This window comes from Ailuropoda melanoleuca, chromosome 4 (assembly GCF_002007445.2).
Source record: "Ailuropoda melanoleuca isolate Jingjing chromosome 4, ASM200744v2, whole genome shotgun sequence".
NCBI lineage: Eukaryota > Metazoa > Chordata > Mammalia > Carnivora > Ursidae > Ailuropoda > Ailuropoda melanoleuca.
The window spans coordinates 34,343,258-34,355,764 of NC_048221.1; the positions used below are offsets into that span (position 1 = coordinate 34,343,258).

General features: G+C 41.0%; 1 protein-coding gene across 2 annotated transcripts in view; it reads left to right on the forward strand.

Moving 5' to 3' along the window:
* Positions 1-3,884: 3,884 nt before the first annotated feature.
* Positions 3,885-12,507, forward strand: part of TAFA1 (TAFA chemokine like family member 1) — a 514,643-nt gene continuing 506,020 nt past the window's right edge. For both annotated transcript variants that reach the window (XM_034658626.1, XM_034658627.1), the window contains exons 1-2: positions 3,885-4,322; positions 6,281-6,401. In XM_034658626.1, coding sequence (XP_034514517.1) covers positions 6,284-6,401 — 118 coding nt within the window. In that variant the 5' untranslated portion in view covers positions 3,885-4,322; positions 6,281-6,283. The remainder of the gene's footprint in view (positions 4,323-6,280; positions 6,402-12,507) is intronic.

Below are 12,507 nucleotides of genomic sequence, written 5' to 3' on the forward strand. Positions count from 1 at the left end.
GAGTTTTTTATTTTTTTTAAAGACTTTTATGATCATTTGGAGAGGTAGGGAAGAGTCACACTCCATAGGATACAGTTTTCCACCAAGAAATTCACTTCAGACATTTGTTCTTAGTCCTCTTCCTGAGACTCTAATATATTTCTGTCTCAGTCTCTCTGCCCACCACCATTTTCTTTTTCCCTCCTAGTTTTCTCCTTGTTACATCCTCTATCTCTTTATCTCACTTTTTATTATGCAGGATGATTTGCTGAATATTCTTGGCTATTTAAAGATTGACTGTTTTGGCTTTTACCCCTAGTTATTTTCATTGGGCTTTTCTTAGGAATAGAAGTGGGTTTCTCCATGGGACAGAGTTCTAATGAATAGACTTTTCTCTTTCTTACATAAACAAATGTGCATATACACAGATACTGTGTTTGAAATGTGTATCTTTAGGAATTTGGCTCGAATCATGGTTCAAACACCCAACTGCTTAGGTATCTTGAAGTAATGAAACTGGATGGGCTAAGACAATAGTGTTGTAGTCCTTCACCTTTTGAAATATTGTGCCTGCATGACAACATGGCTGAGCAGGACATAGCCGTAAGCCACATGAGTGATCAGTCTATAACCTCTGGCTTATAAGTATCCTAAGGGATTCCAGCAGCAATAATCAATGTTTTGGGTTTATTGTTGCTCTGATTTAAAAAACCTCCAATGGATATCTATTACAAGGGGCTCCGAAAAAGCAGGAACTTGGTTTGATGTGCATACTGCTGTCTCCTCAGAGCTTAGGGCAGTGTATGGAACATAAAAATTCAATTAACACATGGGTGATGCAAGTTAAAGTCCTCATCAGTCAGTGTAGACTAGGTTATGCTGCAACAACAAATAGCTCCCACATCTCAATGGTTTGAAGAATAAAATATTTCTTCTTCACTGTGTATATCCATTACAGGCTGGTAGGGGAAAGGGGGTGCCTGTGCTCTTTGTGCTTATTCAAGGATAGAGGCTGAGAGTGCTACTAGTCCCTGTTCTGGAGGCAAAGGAGGGTGTTTCTTCAACAAGTAAATGCTTCAGCCTCAGAAAGACACCATCGATTCTGTGGATATTTCACTAGCCAGTACGTTATGGTCCACTCAACCATAAAGGAATCAGGAGACACAGTCCTACTACGGCCAGATGGTGGAAAGGCCACCTTCTTTGAAAGGTGTGATAGTAGTTTGCTGTCACAAAATAGTTGGGAGAAGAGACTACATCACCTTAAATGCCAATATTTCTTGATGCTTGTATTATTTAGGACAAATGGTCATTGGCTGCAGTACAATGGATTACAAGGTATTTGGAAGAAAAACACGGAACTATGCTGATATTCTGGTCCCATCACATACATATATAGAAAGTCACGTAAGCCTGAGAGAGCAAGTCTTTCTTCTGGTCTTTAAAAAAAAAAAACAACAATGCTTATCTGAGTGCCTTGAACATAATCCTTTAGTACACCTTTCAAGTTTATTAAATTGAATTAATTGGTAGATAAGTAACTATATTTGGCTTTAATTTAATCCTTAGAAAGGAAGAGCATAATGGTTAGTTTTTCCAAAATGGTAGCCCTTATTAGTAACTTCCTTTTAATTTGAATGCATTAGCATAGCAAAACCAAAACCAAAAAAAAAAAAAAATCACGGGGCAAAGACTATCTTTCACACTTCTATATTTCAAAAGCCTGGAATGTACTCAATATATACCTATTGAATGAACAAATAATACTTTTTTGAGACTATCTTAACAGTAAAGAAATGAGAAAATGTAAGGGTTAATTTTGAGTGGTTGTTTTAACCATGAATTTTTTTTTCATAATAATATTTTTATTATATTATGTTAGTCACCATACAGTACATCCCTGGTTTTTGATGTAAAGTTCGATGATTCATTAGTTGCATATAACACCCAGTGCACCATGCAACACGTGCCCTCCTTACTACCCATCACCAGACTATCCCATTCCCCCACCCCCTCCCCTCTGAAGCCCTCAGTTTGTTTTTCAGAGTCCATAGTCTCTCATGCTTAACCATGAATTATTTTTTTAAGATTTTATTTATTTCTTTGAAAGAGAGGGAGTGTGTGTGTGTGTGTGAGAGAGAGAGAGAGAGCATGAGCAGGGGGAGGTGCAGAGGGAGAGGGAGAAGCAGACTCCCTGCTGAGCAGGGAGCCTGATGCAGGGCTCCATCCCAGGACGCTGGGATCATGACCTGAGCCAAAGGCAGATGCTTAACCTACTGAGCCACCCAGTCAGCCGAACCATGATGTATTTTATATGAGCGTCTAAGACATGGGCTCTCGCACCAGATCATTGGAGTTGGAAACCTGCTCTATCACTTACAAGCTATATTACCCTGAGCAAATTTCTTAATCTCCCTATTCCCCCGGGGTTCCTCATCCATGAAATGGAGATAAGAATAATACTATTTATCTTATAGGGTTAGTAAAAAGGATTAAATTATACCTTATAAGCAACATACTATAAATAGTGCTACTCATGACAAAGGTTTAATAAATGCTAGCTGCCGCACTGCTCTATTTGTGTCTCGATACTGCACAGTCCGTGTACGATTTCTGTGTGTATCACCAACACGACATGATGAACCACAGAAAGCAAACATGCACCACTAACTATAACTTTGGTGTTGTTATGTGTGCGATGTGTGGTGTGAAAGACCGGTGGGGAAGACTGACACAGCTGCAGGGGCTCTCCTCACTCTTTCACTCCGCGTAACGTGAGACAGGTGGTGGTTTCCAAAGTCGCACAGTGGCATCAACCGTTCTTTATTTTTTTTTAAGATTTATTTATTTGAGGGGGGAGAGGGAGTGTGGAGTCCGACGTGGGGCTCAATCCCACCACCCATGAGATCATGACCTGAGCCTACCCCAAGAGCCAGAGGCTCAACCCACTGACACGCCCAGGCGCCCCGTAACACCTGTGCAAGGCAGGGGTATCCTGAGGCATTTCAAAAGGTTTGTGAGGAGGGAAAATCATGAGAACCACCTTGATTTTGAAAAAAAAACATGAAAGACTAGAGCTATGACAGTGGAGATCTTATCGATCTTGTTCTCTGCCTTGTCCTTAAGCGTCTAACACATAGTAGGTGTTTATAAGCAATTCATGAAACAACTGAATGAGTATTTCCGAGAATCAGTGCTCACACCGTCTGTAAGCAAAAACTAGGTCACCTTACGTGCATCATTAATGTGTAGATACAATCATACTCTAGTTCCAAAGAAAAGAGTGTCCAAACCATAGTACTAGAAACAAAATGTTCAGTTTCTGAGTGTTTCCTCTCACCACCCCAGCATGTTATTGGAGGGAGAGGAAGATTTTTAAAAAATGCTTTGAGCATCTTTGTCAAAACCCAGTCTTCGATGCTGAAAATGACATGTTTCTATTTATTAAACATGTTCAAAACCTCAGAAGGTTTTTATTGGGCTTATGCATATAAGCATCTATATTGTATTCCAAGTATGCCATATTCCCAGATTTAGCTGCCAAAACAATCAACAGACTTAAATTTGTATAAACCTAACAATATTTTTGGTTAACGTACTGGTTCAAAGAACATGAAGAGGTAAGAAATGGCCTGTAGTTCACTTTTGCATTTACTGTTAGAAGTCTAACACCCATTAACACTATCAGTATTTTGCAGAATGCTTTTTCTTTTGTTTCTCCTTCCCTCTTTACTCTTGGCAAATGAACGGTGTCAGTGAAAGCTCTAACATAACATACCAGGCAATACAGTGTTAAAGTGCTGCTTGAGTTGCTCAAGAGTTAGTGGGCAGGCATTACAATTCACTGTAGCTGTAATAGAGGGTAATGTCACTTTAAGACATGTGATACTTTACAGAGGAGGGATGTATTGAAACAGACTACTGCTACTTACAGCACCGTATAGCAGCCCTGCTCCTACATTTTGCTGCCTTACTCTGCCCCGAATGCACGGGACTGGGGATGGTCCGTCATTAACTGTAAACTGATTCTCATCAGGATCACTTCAAAGGTCTCATCAGGCAGAGGTGACGCCAGGAGATGATTTAAAGGTGAAAATGACAAGGTTTCCACCCCTCAAACCTTGGCTCCTTTTCTGACAATACAGTCTGAATGAACCCGATGTCTTCTTTACTGTGGAAATAGCATTGGAAGAGAAAAACATATTTTTTAATCCTGATAAAGAAGATTATTGGGAAGCTCTTTTAAAAAAAAATCTCCAATTGTGCACAGATGGATTTTAGAAAGTGTTAGAGCTTTCCAATGAACACTAATAGAGTACTCTGCTCTTGGCTGGATTTTTCAGGTAAGAAGCCTCTTTAAGGATTTAAGATTCAGAAAGCAGATTTGTAACCTATTCAGTCATATCTAGAGAACTATATAAGGCTGGATGCATTATTTGGTGGAAAACACCTATTAACATAGAGGCAACCTCTTGGTAAGAGAGTGAGCAATGAGAGTGATATGCAGGAACCTTGGAAGTGATGCTGAGAATTAAAGAAAGTTAAATTAAAAAAGGAAAAAGAAGGAAAATACTGCAAATGTGAAGTCACAGTAATCTTTTTAAGTGCTAAAAGCTATGGGGGTGAAGAAATGAGCAAGAGAAAGCAGAGTCATTGAAAAACTGTTAAGTTTTGGTTGTGGTAGGCTTTTTTAAAGTTTAGATGAATTTCTAGTGCATTTTAACTGAAATTCACAAGTAGTCAATGCATGCCACAGTCACCTCTATTTTATCTTTCTATAATTTGCAGGGTATTTTGAAAAGGCCCCTAAACGCATTCATTTCAAGATTCAGAGAAGGGGTGTTGCTATTTATCTCTACTGAAGTGAATGCATCTATGTTATACTGATAGTTCTGAAGACAATGAGGCTAGATCTGTTGTGTACAAAAGTAAACAGTGGGCAGTGAAACTAATTATAAAGTGAATGGTCCATCTGAATCACAGAGTGAGGCATGAAAGGCACCATGCTGTTGCAAATAATGTTTTCCTACTTTGCACTTAATTATGGTTGTCACCATTTGTCTATTATAGTCCTAACCCCTCTTAAAGACTGCATCTCTCTCCTAAAGCCCATAAATTATCTTGTATTATGTCTGTATACACACACACACACACACACACACACACACATATAATGTATATTTCTGCTTTCTGAACATCACAGTTTTTGAAAGAGGGCCAATTTCCATGAATAAAGAAACCACGCTGGGAGGTCACTAGCAGATTTAAACGTACAGTTGAAATACTTGTAGTGTATAATTTGACAGCGAAAAATTTTTTTAAAGGAACAATCTGGGTTCCAAAGCTCTAAGAGAAAAGAATATACTTAACTGGGTTCCTGTATAGAAAATGCTTCCATATCACTGGCTGAGTAAGGACGATGCTTCAAGTTTGATTAATTTGGCAATATGAAATGCAGCATAAGGTGTTGTTTGAGAAATTGGACAATATGTAGCGCAGTTGAGCCTCTGCAGCTTCTAAGATCCTTATAGGTGCAGATAAGACTGTCAAAGTTTCGGCGCCTGAGGAAAGGTATCCGTTCATCCATAAATACATACACCACCTGCGTATGCATATTCATCACCACTACACAACAAATGCCACAATGGGATCTTAGGAGGCAAAGCAATATTGTAAATTATGGCTCGCTCTAGGATAGAAGCATAGATCTTGCATCTGAAACTCATTCTGGCTGAAGACAATTCCGTCTGATTTTAAGTCCAGCCAAAAAAGACCGGTGCTATCAGGAGATTACAACATGCCTCTGAGAAATGATTACTTAGTTTAGAAGACAGCAGAATGATTAAAAATTCATGACTGTAGAATTAAAAAAAAAAAAAGAATCCACTCTTTCCTTTCAGGCTTATGTCAGACTTACAATGAAGTTAGAACGAACAGGAGTATGCAGCTTTTCAATGCCTGAAATAACTATAGTTTAAAGATCATTGTGTAAAACAGGATGTATAGTCAGGATACTGTGTTTCAAACTGCCTAACTGATAGTCAAGAACTTTAATTATTTATGTGTTTTGGCAGTCCTTGGAGTTTGGCTTTGCAGAATTTCACAAAGAATTCATGATCTCCTGGAGAAGGCTTTTCCTCGGTCCCACTTCATGGCATGACCTCTGCTGGGTTATTAATTGCAGCCAGCAAAGTAGCAAAGGGGACATGACGTCTGAGACCCTCCTTCTCTCATCAGTGGGACTGACTGAGCTGGGGGCTTGAAGCCGGGGGTAATCCTTGCTGTCTCATGTTCTCTTTAGAGAATGGCAATGGTCTCTGCGATGTCCTGGGTGCTGTATTTGTGGATAAGTGCTTGCGCAGTGCTCCTCTGCCATGGATCCCTTCAGCACACTTTCCAGCAGCACCACCTGCACAGACCAGGTAAGTCGGGAGCCGGCTACACTGCAGCCTCCAGTCTCACCGCTGTCACCTGAACAGATGGTTGAATGTAAGTGACAGAAAGTGCTAAAGAGTGTGGGCAGCTTGCCTCTGAATTCCAAGACACATATTGTTGGCTGGATGCTTTGGGGAAAGGTGAGGGGGATACTAAAATGCCTTAGAGGTATTGCTATGAATTTCTCAGGGAAAAAACAGTTTTCTCTAAGAGTCTCCCTCCCCCCTTCCTCACACCTTAGAAGTGAAGTCATTGGTTTTTGGATATTTTGGCCAATACAAAATACTCTGCTGAAGGTGGGATAACTTGCCAGACTTGGTTTTTTATTGAGGCAAAATAGGATCTTTGCAACCAATAAAATAATGTGTATGTATATCCCTGGGATATCCTATCTAGTGTAGATACTATAATCTCGGTGTGTACTGGGCTAAGGATTTTGTGGGGATGTCAGTGCCGAAATTAACTTTGGAAGTAGTTTGTTAATGAAAAAGAAATTTAAAAGTAACTTACTATTTCTTGTCTGGTTTAATTTGTCTCCTTTCCTTTCTCCCTTCCTTCACTTTCTGTTCTTCCAGTTTGTTCGGTGGCATTTTTCTCTCTCTCTTTCTTGGCACTTTCAGGAGCAAGTTCCCTTTAGACTTATCACCTCCCCCCCAATTGAATTTTGATTTCCGGACGCATTTTGCTTTCTTCGTCTTTTTGTTTAAAGTATTACCCTTCCGTGGCCTCACTCTTCAGTCTGGATTTTTTCTCCTGCTTTGCCTTTCTCATTACTGTCCCCCAGCTCGATTGTCCTTATCCTCACCAGTTCTCTGAAAAGATTTCCTTCGGCATCGTTTAGTTTCAGCCTTTGCATTCGTTTACTCCACCCTCCACCTGCGCCCCCTCCCCCATCGCCAAGTCCGGGCTCTGGGGACTAGTTGCGCGGCCAAGCTCCTGGTCTCCAGTTCGGAAGTGCTCCCAGCCCTCCATCCCCTCTCCAAATTCCTTCCTGGCCTCCTCCCATACGTTCGGCCGGCTCCCGCTGCGCGGTCCAGCGTCCACGCCTTTGCCTTTTCCTGGCTCCGCAATCGGCCTGGGCACCAATCCTGGCTGGTCGGCACAATCGTCCGGCAACACCTCCCGGGGCGTTGCGTGCTGCCTCCCCAGGCTCTGCTTCCAGGCTGCGGACCGGACGGAAAGAGCGAGGGTGCAGCCCGGGGTCCTCCCGCGCACCCGCACCGGGCGGCGGGGGAGCGCGCGAGCGGGTTCACTGCAGGAACCCGGGCCACCCTCCACCCCAGGCGTGGGGTGGGGGTCGGAGGGGGTGGGGGCGGGAGGAGGGGTCGGGCGGCCTCAGCCCCGGGCTGCGTCAGGGCCCCAGCCACCCTCATTCCCCACGCCCCGCGTCCTGGAGGGAAGGCGAGGGGGCGCTGGTGCCCCTGCAGGTGGGCATGGAAACCGCTCTGCAGCCCCTGCTGCGCGCTTTGTATTTCTGCCTGTTGGGTCCTCAGACCCGAGAGGGTACCGCCAGACTCCGAGGCTTCGGTGCCCAGGTGGAGGGAGAACAAACATGGGTTTTGGTATCTCCGATTTACCTCCAATCAGTTAATTACCAATCTGTTCAGGCAAAAATGTCTGGTTTGTTACAGTCACACAAATAACGCGGGAATCTGCATTCAGTGTAACACTTAACAGAAAGAATTCCTAACAAAAATAACTATTGTGAATGTTTCAGGCGCACTCTCACGTTGTCTTAATCCGTATACAAGTAGGTGTAATCGCCCCTACTCCCCCCACCCCCCGCACCACGCTCACCGCCCCCAATCCTTCTGTTGCCCAGGAGACTGAAGTTCTGAGGGATCCGGTGACTTGTGCGAGACCGCACAGCCAATAACTGCCATTGGAAGTCAGGTCGGTCTGATGTCACCTCCCTGGCCTGGTTCCCAAGGAGGGGATAATATCTCCCAGGGCACAGAATAATCACGCCGAGTAGCGTCTTGGAGGAGGTGTGAACCGGTTCCCATAATTTGTGAAAACGTCCAAGTTATGCCAACGCAGGGCCTCATTTCAACCGCAGACCCCTTCTAAAACGGGGCTATGGGGGAACTTGGTGAGGGGTGGCCTGTGGTGATGACAGAGCTCAGGACAGGCCCTCATCTCTGTTACTTAACCTGAAGTGGGTTGACCTGGGGAAAGTCACCTTTCTTCTCTGGGCCTGGTTTCCCATTTAGAGATATTATCCGGGTGTAAATAAAATAATTTTTGTGACAGTGCTTTGTAACCTGTGACGTTTCTCATATCAGTAACTCGGGCATCTGCACTTAATAGACTACAAAGGTACACGTTAGAGGTGCTGAATGAGTAAAGTTTTGCTGTTCACGCAGTTAACGATCCACCTAGGACAAAACCTGGTTTTAATCTCGTGACTGGTTTTCTTTTTAGATTATGTGATACCTGGTCGGAATATATCACTAACCGCTGCGTGTCTTATACACTCCACGTGTGTAGTCATGAAACAGGGTACACTTTGCAGTGAGCTTTCACTTAGACTATCTCTGTTAATCTGTTAAAACAGGAGGTTTTTTTTGGTCAGGGGTTATGGCTATGCTACTCGAAATAAGGAAACTCAAATCTTTATGGGGATTGTTATCAAAATATAATTTTAAACTGAAGAACACATCATTAAGTTCTGACTAAAATTGAATTCAGTGTTTGTTTTCTCCACTGTCTACAAGTAGAAATTGCTTATTATCACCAATGCATGGTCGAGCTGTATGTCAGCTACCCCAAGAAATTGTAGCACCGAACCCAATTTCAGCCCCAAGGGTTTATACATTGAGATCCATGTCAGATTCATTGATGGAATTAAGAAATTATATATACTCCTTTCTAGATGTGGAAAGATTAAAATGATATCAAACTGAAAGTCCAATGGTTCCACGTAATAGGTTTATTCAACTTTCTTGGGTTTTCAACAATAGCTGCAAAGATTAAAGGGATAGATCTTGGACACAGCAATATTCTAGATTATTTCAGTCAGAAATGCAATCTCCTTTAATGCAATCTGTTTTGATTTTAAGAGGAAATGTATGCTTTTTTTGATGAGAATTGTGATGTTTCCCTTTGTGGGTCTTAAATCTTCAGGGACACTAATGAAATGTGTATGGAAACAAGAGAGAAATCAGGGCCAGTTATCTGTGACAATCCACCCCTCAATGAGCAAAAAAATAAATAAATAGCTGGATAAATGAGCAAAAAAGGAAAAACATAATCTCATTTTCTCAAATCAGTTAAAACAAGTGACATGATGAGAAAAAATGAGACACCAGGCAGACCCTGAGCTTTGCCACATTTGCCTAAGCTTGAAAAATCGCCTCTTTCATAAAGCAGGAGCGGGCGGACACCACATGCATACCAAGTATCCGGGAAATGTGAAAAATGACAAATCTTTCCCTCAGAGCCCTGAATGGGGGGAGAGTGAAGGCTTTACAGCTGCCTCCTCACCTGCTTAGGAATGGCTGGCCCCCCTCTTGCCGGCCTCTTACAGGCAGCTTTGCCATCCCCTACACAGTAAGATTGATGGTGTTCCCATCCCAAGCAGCCAATTTCAGTCTCTCAAGAAATAATCCACTACACTGACAGATGAGTGGAATTTGACGCGATGTTCCCCTCATCAGACTGAGACGCACTTGGATGGCACTAGCCAGCCGGGGTCCTGTCGGGGAACCGGTTAGAGATCTGGGCCAATTTCTGCTGTCAAAACGTGAAATTGGGACAATGTTTTTGTGAGGCCGTGAATTTGAGATCTGTCTTCTCAATGCAGTGGGTTAGTACACAAACAGAATGAGAATACGTTAACTAGAAAACAGACCAATTTTAATAGATTCCCCTGTAGCCCCTAAGTACTTCCTATTTTTCATATTTATGGTATTAGGAATGCACCATTTATTTTCACTTACTCACTATTTAAGAAGGATTAAAACAGTCAATCACATGGAAGTGAATTTTAAAATTGCGCAAATGAGTAAAACGTGCCATAGATTAACAGATTTGTAATTTCAATAATTTAATATTTGGCTAAATCAAGTTTTTATTTTGGGAACAATGTAGGAAATTACCATAACAACTTGAAGAATACTCGCACCTTTTCTATATATAAATAGTAAAGCTAGAAGGGGACACATAATTTCAAAAAGACAGATTAAACAATGAAAACCCAAAAGTGGTGTGTTTCCTTGTTTCAGGTAATTAAAACAGCTTCAACTCTTTAAAAGCATCAGGTGTGTAACAGGTGAAAAAAGATGAATGGTTTGCTGGATGTAACTTTCTAATTCAGAATGAGTTTTTCCCTATTATGGATATATGAATTATGACAGTGATTTTAATGGTTACTTAATTTCGAGTGTGTGGGTATGTGTGTGCGTGGGGGGTTATTCTTGAAACTTAATAAAATATGGATCATTTCAAAATACTTTAGTAAGAAAAGATCCTTGGGATTCTTTAGTAATTTAAAATTATAAAGATAAATTACATGAGACAAGAAGTTATAAGTACCTAATGAATCATTTATTCTTGAGTCGCTGCTATTGTATTGACAGGTGTGTATGGAAATGATACACGGAAAGATTACTCTGAATAGAATTGTCTATGTAACTGTATTTGGCCTGATTTAAAACGGTATTAAGCAAACTATGTATTTAGAGGTATTCATTTATGACTTAATTATTACATAATGAACATCACCATCCGTTTAAAAGTGATTTTTTGTTAAAATATTAAAAAGCATTCTTGCACATCTTATCTTTACCTTACTATTCAATATTACTTTATTGAAAGCTGGTTAAGGAATATGCATTAGAATACCAAGTCACATTACAATAAAGGATTGTTTTACAACTGTAGTATAAAAGAAATCGTCAGAACAACAGTGGTTGCATATTGGCTTTTTAAGAATTCTTACCAGTACTGGATTGCTAAGTGTAGTGAATTGACCTAAGGATTAGAGCAGACAGGTTGTTATTTGGTGTAAGCTGGTGCTAGTGATAATCCATTGATCATCTGATTGATGTTATTGACCTTGTCTCAGAGTCAGAGTGCAGCTTTGGACATTTGATAAGACCTCAAAGTATCAAAACCAAGGAGAGATGCAAATAAATATTTCCTGTCAATCCCCTGCATTTATAAGAGAATTATTACAATGCTATACAAATATTGTTACTTATGTGAGCCCAAGCCTATGGCCTCAATTGGTTGTTAAGGAAAATAGATATTACACCACACTGAAAACAAATATTTAGAAGTGATACAAATGAACATTAGCCTTCAATTGTTAATTTCTTAAAGTTCATTTAAGATGGCAGCTTGAACTTTTTGAGAAACTCTTCCAGTTTTAAACTGTGTGAAAATCTCGGAGCTTGAGTATGTAAATTGGTGCACCATTTTTTGAAAACAGTTTGGCAGCGTCTCCCAAAATATAAAATGTGCAAATCCTACACAATTCCATTTCGAGATGCTTAGCCTAAGAAAATGATTGGACAGGTGTGAAAAATGTATGTAAAAGTCTAGTTAATTTAACGGCAAATAATTAGAGGGGGGTTTTATCTACATCAAAAAGAGACTGGTAAAATAAATTGTTGTACACCGCACAATGGGATTCAATGTAGCCACTGCAAAGAAAGAGATGTATTTATGTGTACTCCTAAGGAAAGATGCCCATGATACACTGCTGAGTGGAAAAAAAAAAACACCAAGGAACAGAATACACAGTTTCAAAATAATTGTGGAAAAAAAATATTAACACAGGAATAGAAAGATGTCAGAAGGGCTATAAACATCCTATACGTAGTGTCAGCTCAACCTGGTGGTAGGACTAGAATGAATTGGACTTTTTATTTCCTATAGTTATGTGGTTTTTATTTTTTGTATTTTTAATTTTTTAAAGATTTATTTATTTGAGAGAAACAGAGCAGGGGAGGGGCGGAGGGCGAGAATCCGGAAGAGGACTCTGCTTGGTGGGGAGCCACAGGTGAAGGGGGCTCAATTTCAGGACCCTGAGGTCAGTACCTGAGCCAAAAGCAAGAGCCAGCGGTTAACCGACTGAGCCACCCGGGC